This window comes from Pyxicephalus adspersus, chromosome 4 (genome assembly GCF_032062135.1).
Source record: "Pyxicephalus adspersus chromosome 4, UCB_Pads_2.0, whole genome shotgun sequence".
NCBI classification, from domain to species: domain Eukaryota; kingdom Metazoa; phylum Chordata; class Amphibia; order Anura; family Pyxicephalidae; genus Pyxicephalus; species Pyxicephalus adspersus.
In genome coordinates, this window is record NC_092861.1 from 41,604,866 (window position 1) to 41,630,953 (window position 26,088).

Sequence of the window (26,088 nt, forward strand, 5' to 3'; positions counted from 1 at the left end):
GCACCCTGCAGAGATATTCATGTCACTCAGGCTCAGATGATGTGAACAAATTATGGCAAAAACAAGTTATAGAGAATCTATGAGAGAATCATGCAGTAGGAACCCTTGGTCAAGCAAGGATCTCCCTTTAGATATAATTCCTCTCATATATAGGAGTGTAGTTGTAAAGAAAGAATAGGGGGCACAGTATTATCCATGGAGAGCGCACATGCGCATCATTGTAATGTAAATGGCTCCTTCCCGAAAAAAGTGAGGGCACGGAGTGCCCACGTGTGTCCGCCCCACTACACCTCTGGTCATATACCGTTGTGTCTGCAGAACAGGAAGTGATGGTGGGGAGCTTGGGGTGACAGTACAGCTCCCTTCCCCAGTAGTCAGTGAGAGTTGTCACCTGACACAGAATTACCACATCTAAAGGCTGGAAAGGTTTTAAATATAAATGAATGGTGTTGGGGGTAACTACACTTTAATTTCAGGGGTTGTCCTGGTAACACGAATTATAAGTGCACATTGTTATGTTATATGCAGTCTCTCCCCTGCCCAACACACACGTGACGTGTCCCATCTGACACCCAACTCTGACAAGCTGATGTCACACGTGTTCTCTAATGTCTTGAGGCCCCGCCCCTCCCAGCGGATGGATATCAATACAACAAGCGGATGCGTCTTTTCTATACACTGACAAGTGATGCGGCCTAAAGGATACGTGTATCAAGCAGTAGCTCCTCCTCCGCTCTCTTACGTCATCAACCCCTTTCCGGTTCAACATGGCGCCTCCCATACCGCTGCTTGCAGGTCTGTGTGATTTGTATTAGTGAGTTATTATGGGAGCCTGGAAATATTTGGCTTTGTTCATGTGGTGCCCATCTATGGGAGAACACACGCCTGACGTGTTGTGACATGAGCTGCTGTGTACCATGGCTGGAGGATGACGGCAGCACAGAGACAGCGTGTCAGGCTGCAAGTTCTGCATGGAATCATGTGTGGGGAGCCAGAGGAATAATGCTGGTGTAATGTAATAAATGGTGATACATAAATACATGAGAATAAATTGCCATGGCTGTATACATTTCCTTTATACATATAACAATAATATTTATAATAATTATTATTATTAATAAACAGGATTTATATAGTGCCAACATATTACACAGCGCTGTACAACAAATAGGGGTTGCAAATGACAGACTAGTACAGACAGTGACACAGGAGGAGGAGAGGACCCTGCCCCGAGGAGCTCACAATCTAATAATAATATAGATCTATAATAGTAAAAGCAAGACTGCTCACCATACACCCCGATTATGCTCCAGCTCTTTCACACATCCAGCAAGTGTCTATCTAAAGTGTATGTAAGCCCACAACCTATCCATAAAATATGACATGTCTATGTACAGTTCTCCTTGGTAAAATAATAAATATTATTTATTGCAAAGTTCCATACCTAGAGATCCTGCAGGTAACAACACTGAGTCTGACAACGCTAAGCAGCCTCAGTCAGCAGTGTTGTCAGCCTGCTATGTTCTCTCCTGCAGGAAGTGACATGTACCGCAGAACAATCCACAATCACTGAACAACCGTACACACAATCAATAGTGAACGATTGCCAAACTAATCCGCCAGGACAGTGGTTCGTTTCCAGCGACATTCCTCGTTCATCGTCGTCATTGGCCAGTTGTCGTGCACTTTTTTTGTTAACGGTTATCAAATGATCAGTCATTATTTGTTGGTTTCCAAAGACAATTATTGCACGTGTGTATGTATCCTAATATTACAGTGCATAGCGGGCTGACAACACTGCTGTTAAATGATCGGCAGTAGCATTTTTACTGGCAGCAATTCCAGGTAAAACTTTATTGTTTGGGCTTACACACATTTCATAGTTAAATGCAAGTGACACATAAGTAAAGGAGGATCTAATTTCTGTCCTTCCAGTCCTGAGAATACCCAGCTTTGATTTGAAGGGGACAAACACATTTGTAACATTTGTAGATTTTGTCCCACTTATCAGTCTGTGACTGGACAGTCAAATGAGAAGCAGCAGATTGTTTTCATTGTGCTCTCTCCTCCTATCAGCAATTTCTTTGCACATGGATACAACTGTTTGGCTTCTTGTGCTGCTTCTCTCTGTCTCAGCCTGCCCTTTGCTTTTAGGGGACTTTATTGGGCTTTTACAGGCCAAAATCGGGTATTCCAGCTGTCTGCATTATAAAAACATTTATTGCTGAACTATAAATCTGCATAAAAAATCAGATTGGGTAATTTTTGCAGAGGGGAAAGACCATGTTCCTTCTTTGATAAAGCAGATTTACGTGCCTGATTACACGGTGCGCAGGCCATGCCCCTGGTACGTGTCACATTCCCCATGGCTGTTGGGACTCAAAAAATGTTGTCCTGAACCTGCCAATCTAAATAGCCGAAGATTGGAACCCGGAAAGAGAGAAGAAAACCATAGCAACTCATGAAGAAGTGGGGATGGGCGAATGTATTTAAAAAAATTGTTCTCAGACAGGTAAGATTATTTTAAAGGAAAACACCTGTCCCTTCAGCAATAAAGGAGCTGCCTGATTACAATTAGTCTACGTAAGGGTTTAGTTCCGCTTTAGGTAGGTAGCACATTCAAGGATGCAGAGCTGCATTCATTTGTGTACCTGAGGTTTAACTGTAATATAGACCTGTAGCCAAAACATGTGGAAAGAATCAAGGAGGAAACATTTTATTATTTTCTCTCCTGGTGGTAAGATTTCCCCTCACTTCCTGTTCTGTTGCCTTCTAAAATCTTGGCACAGTTTCTGACCTTTCCTCACTATCATTAACTGCTATGGTTGCTGGGAGTTCCATGGTAATGAAAGAAAGACCTTACAATGCCAACTGTGAGTGTTCTATAACCCTGAACTGAATGAAGGGCCTGCCTGGGTCTCTATCATCTTATTTCAATTGTCCATTTTTTTTGTCTTTGCACAGTAAGAGGTTCTGATGGAATCCATTTACTCCAGGGACCTCCAAAGTTTACCAACAATGACCTTTTCCAGCGGTAAGTTTTTGTTTTTTTTTGTTTTCTCCTTGTTATTAGTAATTCATGTTTTACCATAGATAAAGAAGATAATTATTGATACCTGGCTAATATAAACTTTTAGATAATTATGTTGGTTTCCACTCTTTCTTTTAGCGATGGCAGCAAAAATTGCAAAATGTCAACATTTAGCAGAGACGGCAAGCTGTTTGCATGGTGTAATGGAGAAACGTAAGTCTTAACATTAACAACATTAACGTTGTTTATCTTATGTGCTGGTGCATGGTATGTCTGTTTTCTCCATGGGTGACTGTGCACTGTACAGGGCATTTTGTTATCCATCTTCTTTTCCAGGTCTTATGCCATGACACCAAGTATCATATTTTTCCTATTACTGTGAGTCACATTGGTTGACTGGTTTATTTTTTAATATATACACTTTAATATATACACATTAGGCTAAAACTGAAAGCTTTATGTGGTCATACAGTCTGCTAAAGGTAGTGTTAACATGTAGCCATTTTTGTGCTCCATCCCCATTCTCACTGCTCAAACATTTTTATTACTTTTGTTATACATTGGCAGCTGATTTTCTGGACTGCCTAAGCTCCTGCTTACCCAATTCATTTGGCAAAGTTCTTGCTATTACAGTCTCACCCCTTGTAGTGCCCCTAACACTGCAAGGGGGTGTTAGATTATTTGTTGCTAGTTGGCAGAAGTCTTGATGCTAATACAGCCTGCTAGTTATCAATAAATCTACTTGACTGATCAGTCTATTAAAGTCAGCAACCAAGCCATATTTTATCAGGATGGGGCATAAAGTGAAAGTGAATAAAAAGGAAAATTTTGCTACAAAATCAGGAGCAGAGGGAACATTTTGCATCGAGGATATGTTTTTTAAGGACAACTGTCAAAAATAGTATTTCACAAATATTGAAGAGATTTTTTTTAATTTTCTGTGGTACAGGAAGTGTAGGAAAATCATCTTAACTTCCGTGGCGGTATGAATACTAAGCATTTTTAAATGTACCGCTTTTACATTTAAAAATGCTTAATATTTCAAATTTACCGCCTACCAGCCCGCCCTCCAGCTACGCACTTGCCCGGCCAGCATCTGCTTCCCCTGGCCTCGCATCCCCAACGTTCACACGCTGGGGATGCAGATGCCAGACGAATATCGCAAGGTTACACAGATCCCCGGCCAGCATCGCCAGGTGGAAGAAGCCGTGGCACCGAGGAGGACACCGCGTTGGAACCAGGTAAAACTTTTTTTTAATCTCTGGGAATTCCACCCCGAGTGTGGCGCAGGGTAATGCTTTTTTTATGGAATATTCACCCCGAGCCAAACCCTGGAATACCACCAGGGAGGTTAACCACCTGGGCGTTTCACTGATGTCTAGATTTCTGTACCAAAAGCGGTACACTTTAAATTGTATACCTGTAATTTACAGAAATATGTCCGAACAAGGGTCTAGTAGATATCATGAATATAAAAAAAGTTTGAAACACACAATCATGTAAAAAAAAAAAAAAAGAATTTTACTTTTAATAAAATTAATTAAAATACACAAAAATCAGCCTAAACAAGAATACATAAATAAATGAAAAATACTGAAAATGCAATAATTCGGTATACTGTGTAGTAATATTTTTTTCTTAAACACCTCCCTAGTGTGGTAAATTTTAAAACAGAGTCCAACGTCACATACCTATAGACAAAACCACATCAATATATTTTGTATTATTTTGTATTGGATTGGAATACAGGACTTTGTATTGAATCCAATACAAAATATTTAAATTTCCCGCTACGACCCCCATCGATGGCCGCATGCACCGACATCATCAGGAATTCTTTCCGAACTTCTGTACTTAAAAAATGTAACAGTTTTTGCATGGAAATTTATTTTAGATTTTAGGCTATAATTCACCGAATTACTCAATAATTACTTAAAATTCACTGAATTACCGCATAACTCGCTGAAATATGTCCAAACGTTTATAAATTTAATAATAATTTTTTTTTTTATAAAAAAAAAAATCTTTAAAAAAAATAGTGTATAATGTAATGTAACTGTACAGTAGCTTTTTTAATATATATATATATAATACAATTATATATATTATATAAAGATTTCTTTGTATTGGACTCAATACAGCTTTTTTGTATTGAGTTCAATACAAAAAGTTATTTGAATTTCCCGCCCCGCCTCCCCCACCGACGCATGCAGCGACGTCACCGGGAAACCCCGGAGATCGTCACTGCACTCTCCGGGAGAAGAAGGAAGGAGAGGACATGTCCGGAGGAGCTGCGGGGACCGGGTAATTATTTTCTTACAGTTGTAATCACTTGCAATACAACGTTTGTTTATATTTTTAACCACCTAGGAAAAAGTCGGGTTTAACACTTTTTGCAAGTGTTTTTACCCCGAACTATGTCGGGTTTAACGCCCAGGTGGTTAATAGAGAACAGAAGAAGAAAACAAACTCTTCTGGAACCTCAGATGACGCTGTTGCTGGACAGCAAATGGGGAGTGTCCATATCATGTAGGCAGTGATGTGGACACACAACAAAGGACTCAGGACTGCAGTCTGAAATGGCCATGGCTTTATCATATTAAAAAAGTGAAGTTTCTTTTTTAATGCCATTTTATAATTAGAAGATTTAACATTTGCTTGTAGATCAACTTTAAGTTTTAGGATTAGTTAAAAAAGTGTTTTTACAGAGTCACGTGTTAAACTATAATTTAAAAAAAACTTTAACTTTGGGCTAGTCACCCATATTGCATGTAAAAGTCTCACAGCTGATCTTTTCCCCATTATTGCTTTACCCATGGCTTGTTCTGCACCATGTCTACAGAAGAGCTGCAGAAAGCATAGATCTGCCGAATAAGTGAAGCCGTAAGTAAGATCCTTGGGTACAGCTTCTTCTCCTTTTCAGCAAGAAGAACCACACAGAAGTGACATCCCTAGTGACACCACCAGATCTCACTCTAACTCTCCTAGGAATATCGGTCGCTTCAGTTGATTTCATGTTACATATATCCAGCTCCAAGCCTCAGAACATGGTATTCCCTAAGTACAGGAAATTCACTGCTCTTTTTGAGGAGGGATTTAAAGTAGGGGATTTCTCAGGGTAGCACTGAGCAAAAGGACATTTTTAGGTGTTTTTTTATGGAGTAGGAATGTTTTATTTTTACGTTCTGGTGTATTTTAGGTGTTATGATCAGCCAATATAAGTTTAGGTTTAGGACGTGTAGAGTCATCGTGTGTCTTTACACCAAGGCTGTGTACACACGTCAAAGGGATTCTCGTCTCGATTATTGCTTGAGGGCTGATGTCAGTTGAGAGTTGGACATGTGTACAGCGCCCCTCCAATGTCGTTCATGGATCTGTCCTTGTGGATCCATGAACGAGGAACGATCGCAATACAAGTGAAGAAGAGAGAGCACAGCAGGGTCCCACTCGCCCGTTCTCCCCCCTCCCCTCTCCATAAAGCATGACAGCACTGTATGTACAGCGTTCGTTCATGCATCTTTCAGTCTTTTGTCGTTGGAATTGTTAAAGATCATTTCCTACTACAAAAATACAACGTGTGTACGCAGCCTAAGTATCTTACTAAAAAACCTCAACACTACTAGAACCAGGTTCTTGATGCTGACCTTATTGCAAAAGCACCAGTCATGGTGGAGTTTATATACTTGGTGCATTTTGAATGTCATGCAAGTTGTCAGAAATGTGTGGAATTGAATTCTGAGTTGCAACCCCCTGTTGTGTCTTTAACATTCGCATCAGTGACAGTTTGCAATTTACATTCCGAATAGGAAAGGCTATGGTGCCTTCAGTATGTTGTTAAATCTTCTATGTGGAAGTGTCATCAGGATGTGAGCTTACATGTTGTTAAATTCAAAATAATTTGTCCCATGTTTTAGCTTGCGCAGGGGTCCAGGGTATCAAATAGTTTTTCTTTAATAATATCATTGGTATTCAAGTTGCAAAGTGTAAAAAAATGTATTTCTGCATTGATGTCTCCACTCACACTTTCCTACTTTACATGCCTACACTGATTTCATTTCCTGCAAAGCAATGCTGCTGCTTTTATCTGAAGATCCTGAACACACATTAAGTGTACACAAGGGGCTTTTGGGAGATGAAGTTCTAGGTAATACATCAATAGGACTGATGCTCTCAGCAATGGACCCTGCATGAAGCCCCAAACATGGAAATAATATCACAGGGAATAATAAAAGATTTTAGTGCATTTCCATACTCTCGGTTACCACTAACAAATTTGTAATCTGCATTTTATAACTCATAGGGTGACAGGTCTCGGGAGTGGCTTCTACAGTCAGAAAAATTGATCACATATCTTTGCTGATGAAATGTTAAATTGTTTGTATGTCATTAATGATATTTATTCCCTTTGCTTGTATTAGCTGGCTCAGTTATTGTTAAATTCATTAAATGGCACAGGTATATAACCTGCTACTAATTTTACATTCTTGAATATCTAATTTCTACCTGCAGTCTAATAAGATATGAATGTATACTAGACTGTAGAATAAGGCTTAAACATGGAGGTCAAGTTAACTGTATCTTGTAGTCATCAACAGAAGACTTGCACAATTTGTTCAAATTGTGCATTGTTATTTAGAAACTTGTTGTAATGTTTAATAGGGTTTACATTCCAGTTTTTTCCTCCACATAAACTTATGAAAATAGTTTATGATGGCCTTTTTGCTGTGTATAAAGTTCAGTTTTAAAGCTTTTGGGACATTTAAATAGGAGAATTGAGCTCCTGTTATTTGCAACTTTGTGGTCTGGTAAAGATAGCATTAAACTCAATAGTGTAAAGAAATACCTGTGGACTGGCATTACTGAAAACATGACAAAAAAATGTTTTGTAGGCTGACATACTAACAGAATATTGAGAAGCTTCTGTGTCAACTAAATTTTACTACACTCATTACAAAAAGCTGCACCATTGTAAAATGTGCAAAAATGTGCTCTGTGTCATGTAGTAGCAGTGCAGTGGTCAGAGACAAATGAGAAGTAAACAGGTGTGAAAATTGGTAATGTAGTTTAATAATTAATCTGAAATCTCAGTGACATAAAAATGACCTTCTTGTGTTTTTCAGAGTAAATATAGTGAACAGTGCTGACAGCAAACCGCTGCACACCTTTGATCTGCCTAAAGTCGTCAGCCTTGAATTCTCTCCAAAGAACACGATCCTGGCAACATGGCAGACCTACACTAGTAAGTAAATGTCCGCATGACCAGTGTTGGAAAGATGTGACAATAGAAACACAACTCCTAGTTAATCAGGCCTATCACTAAAAGCAGATTAAAAGGCTGTACTATATATTACCCATGGTTTCTAGCTGTTAATAAGTACAGTTGGTAAATTCCTTTTCTGCCTTTTAAACTTCAACTTCAAACAACAGAACTAATATATGCCCTATTGGTCTGGTAAATACACCATTGTTAGTATTCTGGTATATACTTTTGAAAAGTGTCTTTTAATGATCACTGATTACCTTCCTGTACACTCCTCATGTTATCAGTTACCAGTTTAACCTCCCCAGCAGTAACCCCGGGTATGACTCGGGGTAGAAAAAAGATCCTGAAAGCAGTAATCCCGAGTCACACTATTATATTATACTGTACTAATATACTATTATTCTGTACATATACTAATATATTATACTGTAAAATACATTTTCATGAAAAACAATGTACCGCTTTTAGACATATAAAACTGGACAGAAATGAACTGCTCAGGAGGTTAATGCCCCGCTTATTTCTCCCTGGGGACTACAGAACACCTTTCATGTTTTCAAGCATTTTGCCAACCCCAGTAAAATCTGTAGCATTTTTGTATTTGCATTTGTAGTTTTATAATTCTAAACACATAGTGCAGATTGAATAGTGTTTTTAGTTAATAATGGGTTAAGCCAGTAATTTTTATCTTCTGGTGCTCCTGGTCCATTTTTTAAATGTACAAATACATTTTTGCTGTCACAAGGAAGAAATGGCTGCCAACTCTGCTGCAATCATGGTTCAAACAAGATGGAGGAATCCTTTTGAAATCTTTCAGATTTGGTGGGTGTTTAATAAATTTTAAGAGCACAATTTAAAGACAACATCAGGAAGAACCCTTTAAATGTTTTACATTATAACGCTTACTTAATACACCTTATCAGTAAAAACTTGTAGTGCAAAATATGTCAAGGTTTCTTCTTTACATTGTCTGTATTTTGCGCTCTTTGAATTGATAAACACCCACCCAAAATTGCAAGATTCCAAAAGGATTTTTCCACTGTGTTTGCTTTGTTCATAGTAAATATAAGCTTTCATGTGAAACCAAAAGACATACAATTTTATCTCTTTTATTGAAATATAAAATATACATATAAATATTTTTTTCCTAAATTGTATTCTGTTTGTTCCTTTAACAGCTGGGAAGGATGGCACAGCCGGTGTTCCCAATCTACAATTGTACGACCTGAAAAACGGAAAGTGTGTGAAATCTTTCATCCAGAAACAGATGCAGAATTGGTAAGTATCTGGGCAAAGAAGTATGCTAGTGTAATTAAAAGGCTGCATATGTGTTCACATAACCAGTACCTTATTTAGAGAGATGTTTGGTAATATTTTATCTTTTTATTCTTTTTTTTATTTTTTGAGTTTAAATATTTTTATTGGGTAAGTACAAGTAAGAAGACACAGTACACAATATAAACACAAAGAAACAGTACAGTGCATAGGCATTAGTCATAACAATCATATTAGTTCACCTTGCAAATTATCAGATAGGCTATGGCTTGACATTTATAACTTTCTGTCCTTTTTTATAGTCATTGAAATACAGGAGAAAGGGCTTGTTGCTGATCGCAGTAAAAAACCTATATTTCAAAGGGTCACTACTGCCACTCCTTAAGACTAGGTCAGAAAGTGTAAAATACCATTAATTATAATTACATTTAGGTTTTATATATATATATATATTTTTTTTTTTTTTTCAATGAAAATATCAATTGAGAACAGACAGGGCATATGTTGCCAATGAGAACAACAGACAGAAAAAATATTTAACAATGAGTTTTTATGGGATTTGAACATCTTCAGAGAGCTTTAGGACTCAGTTTGCTAACCTAAGGAGGTTGTGTGTGTGTTATATATATGTATGTGTGTGTGTATATATAAAATATATATATAAATTGTGTGTGTATGTTTTTTTAAATTAATTTTTTTGAACTTTTTCAAAACCATGAAAATTGTTATTTCCAGAAATTTACAGGAGGGCTTATACGGAAGTGTTCTTTTTACTGTGGGTGTTGGCAGGCATTAGGCCAAAAGCGCCTAGGGAGAACACTGCAGAGCCTGCTCACACTACCCTTTCTAAGTCCATGAGAAAGTGAGCCCTGAACTGCTGCTAGAGAAATCAGTATTACAGGGAATTAAAAATAATAATAACTCCCACTTCTCAGTCTATAAGTTGAAAAACCTGAAATCACTTAATTATGAGCATGTTGATGTTCAGGTCAAAACCCAGCTTACTGGACAAGTAAGTAACCGATAAACTGGCTGGAGGAAGAGACCACTAATTTTTATATAAAGAGTACCTGTTACTCCCTATTATCTATGATATAGGGTGTCATCATTTCGCTTTTAATAGTAATTTAGTAAAAAAAAATGTACTAAATGTGATAAAAAATCATGTATGGCATTGACACCATACTCTTGCATAAGATTGTATGGTGTGACACATTAGACATTTCCTAGCCAGGGAAAGAAAATCACTTAGGCTAACTCTTATTTGTTATATGTTGGCCAGATACAATTTTTTTTATAATTCTCCTCCTATTGCGACACAGTCTCTATTTACTGAATGGAAAATTTGAAGTTTGTGATATGTTTGTGTGCAATTGTTTTTTGTTCTTTTACAAAAAATAGTGATTTCATAAACCTTTTTAAAAACTTTTTTTTCCTCTGATTTAACAATACTGCTTTTCTGTTTTACAATGCTGAAAACGCAAGGAATGCCGCTCCAACCATCACTGTCAGTAATCAGTGAACAGTTGTGGATTTTTTAACCTGGCAATTTGAAGTTTTTTAGTGTTATTATTTCCAGTGCTATGATTGTGTTACCCTCCCTTCCTACAAGGCCATAATAAAGGTGTCGCCACAGGATTCTAAAGATTTTTTTGAAGCATGGAACATCCGACAGTAGTATAACCAAATCTCTTAGCTTGTAATAGTTGTGCCAATTGTTCAGAAGTAATTACTGATTCATAATTTCTCTTCCTTATGTTGTCTAATAATAGACTATAGTAAGTTACACCCTAACTATAGGTAAGAGAGGAATTCTAACACGCTGGATTAAAAACTTTTTTCCGCCTATGTTTGAGGTCAACTCTAGTTTATTAGAACATTTTAACAGTGAACTGTTAAATCAAATGGTATTGATCTTTTTTTACAATTTACTGGTTGCTGACAATTACCTTGATTTATTCCTACTGTAGAGGCAAATATAAAATTAGCCATTTCTAGGTTTGTTAAATGTTGGTCATCTTTTTCCTTGTTTAATTTTCTTTTGAAAATATTCTTAGATTTTGTTGAATGACATACGTTTATCTAATCCTTATTTCTCTTCCCTCTTTATGTTACTTTGTTATAAAGGCTGCTTATATTTGATACATTTTAATATTGTACCCATCAGTTGCATTTTGCTCTAAATACTCTTACTTGTCTCATTTACTGCTTTTGCAGCTTGTTTATCAAACCCAATAATCTCTTTCTAAAATAACAGTGTCCTGGTTTTCTCCAGGTCTCCTTGCTGGTCTGACGATGAGAAGATATGTGCCAGGAATGTAAGCAATGAAGTGCACTTCTTTGAAGACAACAATTTTGGTACGCTAATAATTGTCAAAATTATTTTTCATCAACAGAACTGTACAGGGTTTTTAAGTCATCAATATATTTGAACATACACCAATTTTAAAATGCCAGCAAAACTTTGATTTACAGATTCATACATTTCGCAGACTCATAATGTTCCATATAAATTTTAAAAACAAGATGTCATGGTAAGTGTATGACAAAACACATGATGTCTCAAAGCACTATTTGTAACATATTGAGGCATTTCGCAGATCTTAAGTCTGTTTCTTCAGGACAACTTTGAGACCTAAAACTTACAATTGTTAGTGAATGTATCAATATATATGAAATTTTATTTTTTACCAAACGAATAATTCACCACCTCAAAAATATAGAGAAACTTATAATCTAACTTTTTTTTTTTCTACAATTAGCTCAAGGCTCTATTTATCATCACATATTCAGATGGATAACAGCAGAAAACTCAGAATATGGACGAGTAGGTCAACGTCAGATGACTAAAAAAAATTATACTTAATATATCATACTATTATCTTTTTCACCCTTAATGTTACCAATCATCTGATCTATTCCCACATTCAGTTCAAACTATTCCCCTTTTGGTAATGAACACTTGCTCATAATACCTGCCTGTTATATATAAAAAAAGATACCAAACAAAACAAAGCCCGATCTTTACTTGCCTTTTCTCTCAAGAAGTAATTGACCTCAGAAGCAGCCGTGTTCAGCAGTGAGGAAAGGTCTCCTAGGTTTCTCTTGGGCCATATGATGGATGGAGCCAGGAGCTGTTGGCATGACAGGATCTCAAGCTTTCTATCACATGACTGTGATTAACCTGTTGCTGACCAATCTGCTAAGAGACAATAAAATACTTGTCAGAATTTTGTTACTTATCCCAGGGCTTTTATTACAGGGAGACTATGTAGAGATTTAGGTAGCATTGTTACCAGGTAAAGCTGATGGCTACAGCTGTTCTAAAAGATTGTGATGGTAGTATGCTGCTATCTAAGGTTTGGGATACAGTAATATAGCCAATCACATAAGTAGTATTAAAGACTCAGACACATAATATCACTTTTGTTTCTCCTAAGCTTTAATTTGGGCTGTATAACTCTGATATATGGTAAAACACTAATAACTTTTAGATTGATTGACTGTCTGACATCTGTCTTTCATTCATTGTTTGCTATATGGCTATGTTGCATAATCCTCATTTCTAATAGATTTGTTGCTCATCATAAATGTGTATGACTCATCTCAGGTCTTAGCAATATGTAAAGGAAGGTAACTTTTTCCTGCTGAATAAGAATCATATCCTGGTGTAATTAAACAGTTTTGTTTGCAGAACTATCTGTATTTCCTGAAAGCTTCCAAACAGATCCATAGTTTGGCTGAACAATGAAATCTAAAAGTTCTGTTGCTAAGTTGACAGCAACAGATGTGTAAACATGATTTATGTTTACTATGAAGTATTTATTTATTTATGAACTAATATTGTTTTATCTTACCAGATACCATTGCAAATAAACTGCACTTACAGAAAGTAAGCGATTTTGAATTGTCACCTGGAGATCATCCCTGCAAGGTAGAGTATCAGATTATTTCAAGAGGTTTATATGAAGAATAGTTAATGAATATTTAGGATGCAGTTTGTCTCAATAAAGAAAACTGGTAAATCTTAGACTACATACACTTAGACTTTTGTTGTTGGAAAGGATCATATCTTTCACGATCCCTTCCAATGACAAAAAAATGAAAGGTGCATAAACGAGCGCTGTACATACTGCACCGTTCTGTTCTATGGAGAGGGGGGAGAATGAGCGAATGGCACCCGCTGTGCTCTCTCCCCTTCAATTGTATTGCATTAGTTCAGACAAGCGCTGTACACATGTAAGATTCCCGTCTGATACAGCCCTGAAGCGATAATCAGATGAGAATCTTCTGACGTGTGTGTGTACTTAGCCATAGCCTGGAAACCTAATCTTTTAGAAGAACTAGAGTGTGTCTGTCAGATTATGTTTATTCCTATTCTCCTCTACGTTCTAAATTTTCAGCCTTCCATTCTGGTCAGTAAATTACTGTTTTTTACTGTTAAGTGAACATATGTTCAGTTGTTAACAAAACTTTCCTAATGGTCATGTTGTGATCGACAAATAATTGTCCTGGAGATAATTCATATGTTGGCTATTTTCAGTACTGATCAAATGTGTCTTGTCACTTGGTTATGCACTTTTATGCAGAAGCTTCTTCAGTAGATATACAGTAGATATAAAATGACCACAGGGCCAAGCTATAAAGTATGCAACTTGCATAGAAGGAACAACATTGGTTTCAGGAAAGAGAAATATTCTTAGCCATGCCATCAAGACTTTGAGCTATATCAAAGTAACTGGTATCCAGCAATTCCCCCAAACATGTTTCAGGTTTCTATAGTGTACCTTTTGGTTGGGATTTTGTTCACATGATGTTTGGTGTACACTCGATCATTTTATTTTCGAGAGTAAAACAATTCGGGATTCTGCCTGCCTGTTTATGTTGCTTTGGAAATTTAAGATGTTCTTTAGAATTTTACCAAAATTACTTAGAGGCACTGTGAAGCTGTTTATCTTAATCTGTAAGTAACCTTTTATGTACAACATGAGGTTGGAACAGTGTTCAACTGTTTCTTGCCACCCTGTTCCCATTCCGTTGTGACTGCGTGTTCTCCCCCAGCTTTTTGTTTTGCATTAGTGAACATCTTCATGACACTTTTTTAAAGATTTTTTTTCAGTCCATTACAAAGTGTCATTTTAATATTTGGGAACCTTGACTTAACACTGTGTGATAATGGTGCAGAAGAACCAGAAATGTCCCAGGTTCTGGTTAAAAAACTTTTGCACGGAGGATAATTAGCTCCAGAAGTATAGTTCTGTTTTTTACATCGTTATCTGAGTGACAACTTTCATTAGTCTAGGATGACAAAGATGTCTGTATTAATAATATAAATATTTTTTCTGCAATTGCTGTTGACATAAGAAATACAGCCCATCTTTTTGCACCTCTTCAGGTAGCAGTGTATGTTCCTGGAAGCAAAGGAGCTCCATCATTTGTGAGACTTTACCAATACCCCAACTTCAGTGGACCCAACTCTGCTCTAGCAAATAAGAGTTTCTTTAAAGCAGACCGGGTGACCATGTTATGGAATTCAAAAGGTACTCAATCAACTAAAAATGTTAAATCCTATACATTGTGGTGATGGTGTTTGGAGCACTTTCTTTAGGAATCTGTACAATTTTATAGATGTAAAAAAATATGTAATAATTTAAAAACTAAGTTTACAACTTTAAAATGAACATTTTTGATTAGCAATAATCAGATTTCCTGGTGTTTTTTTTCAAGTTTACTCAAGTTTATTCAAGTTGTTTGTGTGCCCTCTATTGCACATAGATTCAGTTAACTACCTGAACACACAGTTATCCATAGTTGCCGCTTTTAAAATGCACTGCCATTCAGTGACTAATGTGTGTACTAGATCATTAACATACGGAAGGAAGCCCAATGAAAGTTTTAGGTCATTGAATTTGGAGATCATACAAGCTTAATTGCTCTTTTCCCACCCTCAGCCCTGTACCAATCACACCATAGCATTCTATACCTAATGGTAGATGGTAATGTCTTTACTCCTAGCATCTGAGTAAAGCAGAAGTAGTAAAAATGGAAGAATGTAGTGCAGAGGAATGGGCAATATTTCTGAATATTATCAAATGCATTGTAAAATATATGCAAATGTTATTGGCCTAAACCAAATGAAGTCTTAGCACCTTCAAAGAAAAGTAACGGGGCAGCTTTAATTTTCCCCAGCAACCTATATTCTATTCAACCAGTTGGTGTAAGTACAGGAATTCCTATGATAACATAAATAAATAAAATATTATCAAATGCAATTACTTTTAAAAGCTTTGTGTCTATCTATTATATACTGGCTTTTTTTTCTTCTTAATTGTACAACAAAAAGTTTGCTTTTGTTGTATCTTAAATGAAACCAATCTGTTAACTGTTGTAATTAAAAAGAATACATTCCAAAGTTGGAGCAATATCCTATAATTGATTTAATCTCAGCACTTGTTTGGCTGGGAACTAAGAATGTACATATGTCCATATGAAAAAATTCAAAATGTTTGTTTACTTAAAATTCTGTATGCTTTGTAGTTGCAGTTGCCCGACTGTCTGAATTGCTTTTAGGTTACAGGCCCAAAATCAAATGTGCAGCAAGTGAAGTCAGAATTCCTGTTTTGCATTCTAATTCCAGGATAGTGACTTGGAAAGCAGTGAAACCAGTGGACCACTATGGAAACCTGAAGCTGTTTAGCAATGTCATCTCCTTTATGTTATCATAACACATTAAAAAATAATAAAATGGCCTTGCTACCCAATAAATAAATGCAGAAGCCTTCAGCGACCTTTTGCAGAAAGCATAGACCATATTTCACTAATATCTGTATATTTCACTTTGACATGGGTTTTAGGGCTTCTAGGTTGCTGGAAAGCTACATGTAGGTCCCAGAGAGTGTCTGTAGTGTCTGCATTTTATTTGGAAGTGGAGGTAGTTTTATATTCTGGCAAGTTTATTGCAATAGTGATCAACATAATCAGTTTTATTCTCCTCCAGCAACATGTCATTGCTAGTGTTTTAAGGTAGTTAATTTGTTTCTAATCTACCATGTATTACAATTGGTTTGCTGCATTTCTTGTTTTACTGTTCTGCCGATGGCATTGTAGTGTTCTACAAGATTTCTGCAAGACAAGAATTAAATGCTGGTATAAAATAGATTTATGCTTCATCTTTTCTACCAGGATATTTTATGCTTTATTACTTCACTTTAAAACATTGTTTTGTGTTTCTTATGTAACAGCCACTGCAGTACTAGTCACTGCCAGTACTGACGTTGACAAAACTGGAGCCTCTTACTATGGGGAGCAGACACTGCACTACATTGCCGTGAATGGGGAAAGTGCCGTTGTACAGTTACGTAAGTATGATGAACAAATTCCTTAATGAACCTGCATATTATGATCATGTGGACAGAAACAAGACAAGTTATATGCATCAAGAAACATCTGAAGCCTGAGGTAATGTTTCCATTAATAGCAATTCGGTAATGGATTAATGGCAATTTTCTTTGCATTGGGTAAATGATTTTGTCATGCGTGCCTCAGATCTAGACATGTTCTGCAAAGGCTGTTCTTCCACATGGCAGTACACGGATAAAAAAATTTGTAAAAATTGGTGATTGTACTGCATAAACTGGCCAATTATGAGCAGACCTAGAAAATAATTGATTTTAGGTTTTCTGCTGCTTGCTAACCCGTTTACAAAAACTGCAACAGATTGCATAGCCATTTACTAGAACATTTTTACCCTAGGTATGATGGCATGTTAGTTCTCCAACACTTCCACATTTTTGCATAAATTCTTGGATAGGTTTAGTTTCTGTCAGTGATACTGGTTGGCTAACTTTACCTGAACAGCCACTTGTTAACTTATACACAGAACTTGCCTGCAACACAAATGCTGTGAAAATGCAGAAAAGCAGTAGGACAGAATTCAGTCTAGTAAAAAAAAAGCCTTGAATTACTATTCATTGTTATAGGTGTACAAGGAAGGAGGCGCTGACCTAAAATTTTTCTTTGTTCTTTATTCTACTTTATTCTACCAGATAATCTGACCCTGTTTTGGTAGCTCTGTATATACTGTTTACACGTTTTGTCCTTTGTTTTATCATCTTAAAAAAACAAAACAAAAGATTGACTGCCAAAACTGTCTGCTTCTGTTTTAACTTTCCTGGGTGAACCTCTTCAAAATATCAGGTTAAAACTGGAACGGTGGCTTTATTGCTTACTCGGAACCCCTTTTTGACTGGTTTCAGCTGTTGCTTTCCTACCTGAAGTGGCCCTGGTCAGAAGCTTAGTGACAACCTTAGTGATGTATGTGGTTTTTATTCCCCTCTTTGCCAAGCAATGAAATTGTAGCATATGCTCCTAAGAGGATTGCTTTGATTGCTCAGATAAAAATAATTTATCAGCCGATAACTGTCAAATCATTGTGATCAACAGTTGTTTTATCTACTGGTCCTCACCTCTTCACCATGCCATGTGCTGGACTTTAAATACTGTGACAAAGTCAGTTATTGACTTTACACTATAAATTTACTGTGTATATGACTGCACTGTTTATTGTGCATTCCTACAGTTACACATGTAAGTGCCCAGTACAGTCTATATAACTGCTACTGAAGGTTTTATATACCCCATCAAGATGTAAAACTACTGTTAATTAACCTTAAGGTGTTAAAAGATCTAAAGTCAAAACGTATTTATTTATTGTGGATAGGATGAGTTATATTAAAACCCATGTCATAATAATATTTTCTTTAATGTTTGTAGTCTCTGTCTTATTGGGGAGTGACAACAGGACAAAAGAGGGAATCTCTCCAAAAAAAAAGCATGTAAAACCTTTAATTCTGTTCTGGTAACAACTCTTGGGATTTTCCCTTCATTTTAGCTCTGGCGACAGTCGTCACCAAGACTCATAGAACAGACATAGAATGCAAAAAGAAAAAAAAGCTAAAAACAATTATATAGGTTTAAGTACAATTTTATTCAAAGCATAATTATCAAGTTTTTGTTACTTAGAGTTTACATCCTTAGTTCAGTTTTTTTTTAAACATGTAATGGTTGATAATAAATTTTAGACCTATTTTTTCTTTTTTCTTTTCCAGCAAAAAATGGTCCCATTTATGATGTTGTGTGGAATAAAAACTCAACAGAGTTTTGTGTTGTTTATGGTTTTATGCCAGCCAAAGCTACTGTGTTCAACCTTAAATGTGATCCTATATTTGATTTTGGAACTGGTCCTCGGAATGCTGCTTTCTACAGCCCTCAAGGACACATATTGGTACTAGCTGGGTTTGGTAATCTGAGAGGCCAAATGGAAGTGTGGGACACCAAAAATTACAAACTTATTTCCAAGCCAACAGCCGCTGATGCAACTTATTTTGCCTGGTGCCCCAATGGGGAGCATATCGTCACTGCTACCTGTTCTCCAAGGTTGCGAGTTGGGAATGGTTACAAGATCTGGCACTACACAGGTACAATATTACATAAATATGATGTACCTGACAATACAGAACTGTGGCAGGTCTCCTGGCAGCCATTTACAGATGGGGTCTTTCCAGCTAAGTCTATAATTTATCAGCCAGTGCCTGGAGAAAAACCAGCAGAGGAGAACAAACCTGCTCAAGCATACAGGCCGCCAGCACTGAGGAACAAGCCTGTCACTAGTTATAAGCTGGTAGGTATAAGTCTACTAAACTGATTTTTGTAAGATTTTTCCTTATTCTCAGCATTTCTCAGGTGCATGCTGATGAATAGGATTTATTTTCATTTCCCTAGCAGTGTTGTCCTAAAGTTTACCTAAACTTAATAACCTTTCACAAACAAAATGTATAGCTGAGCTCCCATTACACACAATGCCCACATTTTTGTTTTGTATATCTTGGGCTGTTTTCAGAAGATTATTATGGTTCTCTTTGTTGACTGAACTTAGTTGTGCTTCTAATTACATAAGAAGGTCATATCAAGATTAAGCACACATTTGTATCCATGGGGTGCTTACAGTAAAAAAGAAACCCTTTTAGGGTTTTTTAAAAAATAGTTTTGAATTCCTAAATGTTGCAAATGGTGAAATGACACTATGAATGCACTATGAAGCAATGGTATTTAGGTATGTAGAACATGACAAAGATTAGATTAGGTACATCAAAGTTTAGTTTGGATTTGAATTAGGGATTGGATGTGTGTGATATGCACCATCAAATGTTATTTAAAATGACACATTGCAATGATTTACATACAGAGTGGTATATAAAGAGAAAGTCGGTGTCAGCTTTCAGTACCAGATGCTAGAAGACACTAGTTTGTATAGCCAGAAAACAATCAGTCTACTCAAATGGGAACCGGTATAGAGAGGACTAGTCATTTATTGGACACTAGTTCTGAACTAATGTTGGGATAACCGTGAAGGCCTCTGTTAATAGGCTGGTTTATTGATCTCAAATTTGAGATGCTTAAGAATTCAATGCCAGGTGCAACTTCTGCAATTGACCACATCTTAAGCCACATTCATGTTTTTTTTTTTGCATCCCCATAGACATATTTAGGCATTGGTTCAGCTTTGATACAAAACCTGTTTGATGCAAACATACGCCTTTTGACACGGGCCCTAAAGACCATATATGTTGGAGATTCTCAGGGGTACAGGAAGAACTTTTCATACAGATGATCATAGGTTGGGTGATGTTATGGCCATAAGTAATTTAACCTGGTTATAGTGTTCCTAATTTTTCAAAGAGTCAAAGGAAATTCTATTACTGCAGAGGGGGAATTTGTTGAATTTGTTTGCTGCGGGGAGCCTTTCATTTTCATACATAAACCGAATAGATTTGCATGAATATTGTTGCCTTAGACTTACTACAGTAAATTGTGTTCCAATTATGTAGGTAGGTAGATTATTATGTGTACAGAAAAAGTGACACTGGATATCTCAACAGCACAGACGTGTAAAAAAAAATGGCATTACCTAATCCAACATTGTTTGTCTTGATTAATTCTGTTACAAGAATTGAAGAGCTAGCTAAAGGTTATATGGTACTCTTATAATATCTCAAAATGTTTATAGTATGAATTTTCCCCTAGGAAAAGTGTTTGTGTGTGTGTGTGTAAAATGTTGCTTTGTTTAGCTTTGCCAAAATATGCTAAAATTATTGTAAATACAAGATAATGTGTTATAATAAAATTCTGAGGAGCTAATAGAACATTTAATATATAAGATTTTTTTTGTTAATTTTTTTAGCTTGGATTAAAATTTAAATTAATTTCCGTAAGTCTAACTTCTATCCTTCTTTATAATCCTATTAGGTAATTTAGTCAATTCTGTGTACATGAAAATTAGGCTGCTCCAAAGGATTCTGGCCAGAAATGAAATAAAGCAGAATCAAGCTCTTTAAAACAAAATTGGGACCAGGCAGGTCCCTAATTGCGGAAGGCCCAGTTGATCATCAGTTTTGCAATAGAATAACCTTTTACCTGCCTGATTTAATTTTTCTACATACACTCCCCTATCCTCTCACCACTCACTTCCACCATCTTCTGTTTCTTTTTTGGTTTGCTGACATTTGCCCATCCTAATTGGCTGGACCATGATAATATAACTCTCACACATGTGGGAGTTCATTTAGCAGTTCATACCCAGCATGTGCAGCCCAGTGTAGTCAGAAAAGAAGATTGCAAACACGCAGGTAAACATGTTTTTTGTAGGCTGAACACCACCCTTTACCTCTGCAATAAACAACCTTGCCTGTTCTTAGTTTTTCTTTGTGGAACCTCCACTATAAACTGGGTTCAGAATCAAAATGAAAGGTAGACTTCATCCAAAACATTTGGTGTTATCTTCAGTGCCCTGGCAAGTCTGGGATTACATTTAGAGTTCACATGACACTCTGTAAATAATCTGAGTGAAGATTTTATACATTAGGGTACCACCACAGACTTGCTTTATGATGATGACCATGTCTTTGCAAGCATAAAAAAATGTATTTTTAAACATTGTTAATTAATGTTTGTTTTATTTTGGTTTGGTAAACAGCATGAAGATGAGCCACCTCAAAGTATGAAGCCTCAGTCATCTGAGAAACCCATGTCAAAAACTGCTCTAAAGAACCAAAAGAAGAGAGAGGCAAAGAAAGCTGCCAAACAGGTATTACATATTTACATTAGGCAGGGTAGACTGGTGCAGCCAGTAACAACTTGACAAATCACCCTTTTACATATGATCATATTGCCTCTAAGCAATTCGGCAAGAGTAGAAAAATGCAAATTTGTCTTTGAATTTGGCCTACTTTTCCCAAAGGCATTTAAATAGTCCAGAAAGTGCATAAATCCTAGACATGCATGTTAATTTCTAGAGGTTTTAGGGGTTCTCTGAGCCGTAGCTGACTGATCTATTAACTCTTTTTAAGGAGAGGTGGGCCTTCCCAATAGGACATGATAAACTGGTTTTTAGCAGGGGTTCCTGTGGATCAGTGTTTCTTGACCTTTTTAATACATGATAACCCTTTTAATAAATGATATAGCGTTTGGGATTAAAAGTACCATCTCTGTGTTTGCAGATGACACCAAACTTTGTGATGGAATTAAGTCTATACGGGATGTCTATAATCTACAAGCAGACCTGGATGTCCTGTTTGATTGGGCAGCCAAGTGGCAAATGACATTTAATATAGATAAATGTAAAGTTTTGCACTTGGGGGCTAACAACATGCATGCTTCATACTGTCTAGGGGGAATACATTTGGGGACGTCAGAAATAGAAAATGATCTGGGGGTTCTGGTAGATCATAGTCTTAATAACAGCATACAATGTCAAGCTGCAATATCAAAAGCTAGCAAATACTTTCTTGTATCAAAAGAGGAATAGACTGCAGAGATGGAGACATTATCCTGCCCCTGTACAAAGCATTGGTCAGACCACATCTGGAATATGCAGTCCAGTTTTGGGCACCAGTTCATAAAATCGACATTGTGGAATTGGAGAGAGTGCAGAGAAGGGCAACTAAACAAGTAAAAGGAATGGAGGAGCTCAGCTATGAGGAGAGATTAGCTGAACTGAATCTATTCTCCCTTGAGAAGAGACGTTTAAGGGGGCAACTGATAACCCTGTATAAATATATAAACGTTCCATATACAGAACTCTCTTCCCCATTATTCACTTTGAGATCATTACAAAGAACAAGAGCGCACTCTTTGCGTCTGGAGGAAAAGAAGTTTAAGCTCCGGATATGGAAGGGAATCTTCACTGTAAGGTCTGTGAAAATGTGGAATCAGCTCCCTCAGGAAGTAGTTTCAGCAACTACTATAGATCGCTTTAGGAAAAAGCTGGATGATTTCTAGAAGCACAGAATATAACTGGGTATTAAGGCTTTAAAGTAAAAATTACAGTGACTGTTGATCCAAGGAACATCCGATTGCCTCATGGAATCAGGAAGGATTTTTTTCCCCTGTCTTATAGGGTTTGATATCTGGGATATATTATAGTATGTAGTAATGCAATCAGTAAAATGTCCTTTCCTGATGTATTATTTAATAAATTAAGTTGATTGAAAAAAGTTTCACATATATACTATAGATTTTTCATTGAAAACTGAAATATATTAGACTTCTTCACTTTTAGTTACTTAATATTTACTATAAAAGACCATTCAAAATGCACTAGACTGTGTGTTAATTTGTGGTATTGTATGCTTACTTTTTAGGAGGTCAAAGCAGATGAACCCGCTGAGCAAGTTTCACTGAGTAATCAGAACATTGCTCCGGCCACTATGACAACAGGAGACCCTGAAACTGACAAAAAGATAAAGAATCTAAAAAAGGTGTGGTTGCATGTACAAAAGATTTCTGTTTCTGTTGTTCTGGAAATATGTGTTTGTTAAGCAAGGTGTTTTCTACGTCCTTTAAAGGTAAATTTATTATCGAGAATGCAATTGTGAAAGCACATGTTTTACATTATGATTTGTATAACTTGCAAGGAGTTTGCATAGGAATTTATTTTAGTGTCATGCCCAATAGGCTTCTTTGTTGGTTTTTCTTGTGGAATGAATCTTAGGGAATGGCAGCCAGGATATTGTAGACCCACACTGCTGCCTGATTCTGACTTTTTTTTTGTACTTATTCATTTATCCTTTTAGGAAACAAAGTGCTATATTATAGCTTAAAGCCATCTTATTCGTAAGGCACAACATGATGTCTCTCTGTGCCTCTTGTTCTCAAAGATGATTATTATTATTATAATTAACCCCTAATTCCATTCACATTTCCATGCACAAAGCAGTACAATTTTTTGCATGGAAATTTATTTGTCATTGTAGGCTGTAATTCTTAGACATAACTCGCTGACATTTATTAAATTTAATAATAAACTTTAAATAAAAGACATAAATCTGTTAAAAAAATATTTAAACATGTAATATAATTGTACAGTAGCATGTATAATATATATAATATAATTATATATATAATATATGAAGATTTCTTTGTATTGGACTCAATACAGCTATTTTGTATTGAATCCAATAAAAAATTATTTGAATTTCCCGCCGATCCTTCAGCCTGCACCGTCGTCACCAGGAAACCCCGGAGATCGTCTCTGCATTATGCGGCTGGAGATCAGAGGTTGAAGACATGTCCCCAGGACCTGCGGGGACGCCGGGGGACTTTGACGGAACGAGGTAAGTGGGGGTTCTTTTTTTTTTTTTTTTTTTTTTTTTTTTTTTTTTTAGTTAAATGCGTAAAAGCGACCCCGAGTGTTACTCAGGAATACCGCTTTTTTCCTGAAAAATCCACCCCAAGTCAGACTCGGGAATACTGCTAGGGGGGTTAATAAACAGTATTTATATAGCGCCAACATGTTACACAGCGATGTCCATTTCACAGGGGTTGCAAATGACAGATACATACAGTGACACAGGAGGAGGAGGGGGTTATAGTCAATATTTGCTTATGTACCATATGTATTTCTCCTAGATGCATTTTACACAATAATGCTTAATCACAAGTGTAACACATTACAAAATTACTATATTTTTTGTTGAAGCCAATCATCTTGTATCACCTAGCTGGCATAACACACACACATCAGCCCATGCCTTAATTTAAAAAAATAGCAAAACAAATTATTTTAGGAATCCTACAGAAAGCATTTTTATTACAATACTACAATAATATTCCTTATCAATACACATTTCATTGAGGAATAAAAATACTGATGTGATACTACATTGTAAAGTACACGGACGTTTTCCCCAGTATTTACCCTGAGGCTTTAAAAGCCCTTGTTTGAAATTCCCATGCTTTCCAATGGGCTAATCTACACGAGGGCCTTTCGTGGAGGCATGTTTTTGAGCGTTATAGATAACGTTTCCTGCAACGTTTTAAAAATTTAAACGCAGGGTAAACACAAGAAAATGCGTTTTTAAGCTTTTTATGAAAGCTTCTATTGAAAACAATGGGGGCTTTTATAAGAGCTTCCAGGAATTTGGAATCTGGAAGCCCCCTTTTAATAAAGACTCCCAGATCTCCGCCACCCCACCCTGGGGAAATGAGTACAGGGGTACATGAAACCCCTTACTCATGCCCTGAAAGGGTTAAAAATATGTGTAAAAAATAAGACGGGACTTTAATGTTAAAGTTTTTTATTAAATGTGTGTGTTTTGTGTAACTGAAACTTTTTTTTTACAGGCTCATCCACAATGAAAGGATGATTCCCACGGCTGCATTCATGACATGAGCACAGCCCTGGGACTCCTGACAGCTTGGGATCCCCAGGCAGTAGAGGATAAATGAGAACAAGTCTCCCCATTTACCTCTAGTGCTCTGTGATTGGCTGCAGAAAGGGAAATCCTGATGACCCTTGAGCGTGCTAATGCTTTTTTCTTTAAATATCTGAGACTGTAGATTTTAGATCATTCATCAATATGTTTATTGTTTGACAGAAACTGAAGGCAATCGAACAACTGAAAGAGCTCCAGGCTTCTGGCAAGACATTAGAAAAGAACCAGGTATTTATTTGTCCACAGCATGCATTTAGTCTTTCCATGTACTTGTAATAGAAGAATATTGTGATGTGGTGGCAGCTACACACATGCTGCTGTTAAGGGATCCAATTTTTCTAGTTGGCTGTCCAGTCATCATCTTTAGTGAATATGGATAACAGTTCCCAATATTGCTTGACATAAATAATGGCGAGAACACAAAGATGTTTACTAATATGTTTCTGTTCATTAACAGAATCTGCAGTCTTTGGATTTTTGTAATAATGTGATCAGCTCAGCAGAAAACAAATTGTTATATGAGAAATATGTATATCTTTTCAACTGAAAGAGCTAGCAACATGGTAGTCTTCCTGATCCAGAATGTTAATGCAAAGGTCCTCCTGTTACTTTGCTTGTTAGTCTAAAGCCTTGTACAGACAATAATTGTTGCTGAAAGTTATCCTTAATATTCATTTGGGGTGACCCTAATATCAAATCTAGTCCACACAGAAAGTCCAGAAAGTCTACTTGTCCTGTTTTTGTTGTTT

At 36.6% G+C, this 26,088-nt stretch overlaps 1 protein-coding gene across 1 annotated transcript in view; it reads left to right on the forward strand.

The window, feature by feature from the left end:
* The first annotated feature begins 657 nt into the window (after positions 1-657).
* Positions 658-26,088, forward strand: part of EIF2A (eukaryotic translation initiation factor 2A) — a 26,640-nt gene continuing 1,209 nt past the window's right edge. Inside the window, exons 1-13 of the mRNA XM_072407945.1 lie at positions 658-795; positions 2,965-3,034; positions 3,170-3,244; positions 8,152-8,270; positions 9,473-9,572; positions 11,845-11,927; positions 13,430-13,503; positions 14,965-15,109; positions 16,811-16,927; positions 18,677-19,248; positions 21,601-21,711; positions 23,267-23,383; positions 25,502-25,567. Coding sequence (XP_072264046.1) covers positions 768-795; positions 2,965-3,034; positions 3,170-3,244; positions 8,152-8,270; positions 9,473-9,572; positions 11,845-11,927; positions 13,430-13,503; positions 14,965-15,109; positions 16,811-16,927; positions 18,677-19,248; positions 21,601-21,711; positions 23,267-23,383; positions 25,502-25,567 — 1,677 coding nt within the window. The 5' untranslated portion in view covers positions 658-767. The remainder of the gene's footprint in view (positions 796-2,964; positions 3,035-3,169; positions 3,245-8,151; positions 8,271-9,472; positions 9,573-11,844; positions 11,928-13,429; positions 13,504-14,964; positions 15,110-16,810; positions 16,928-18,676; positions 19,249-21,600; positions 21,712-23,266; positions 23,384-25,501; positions 25,568-26,088) is intronic.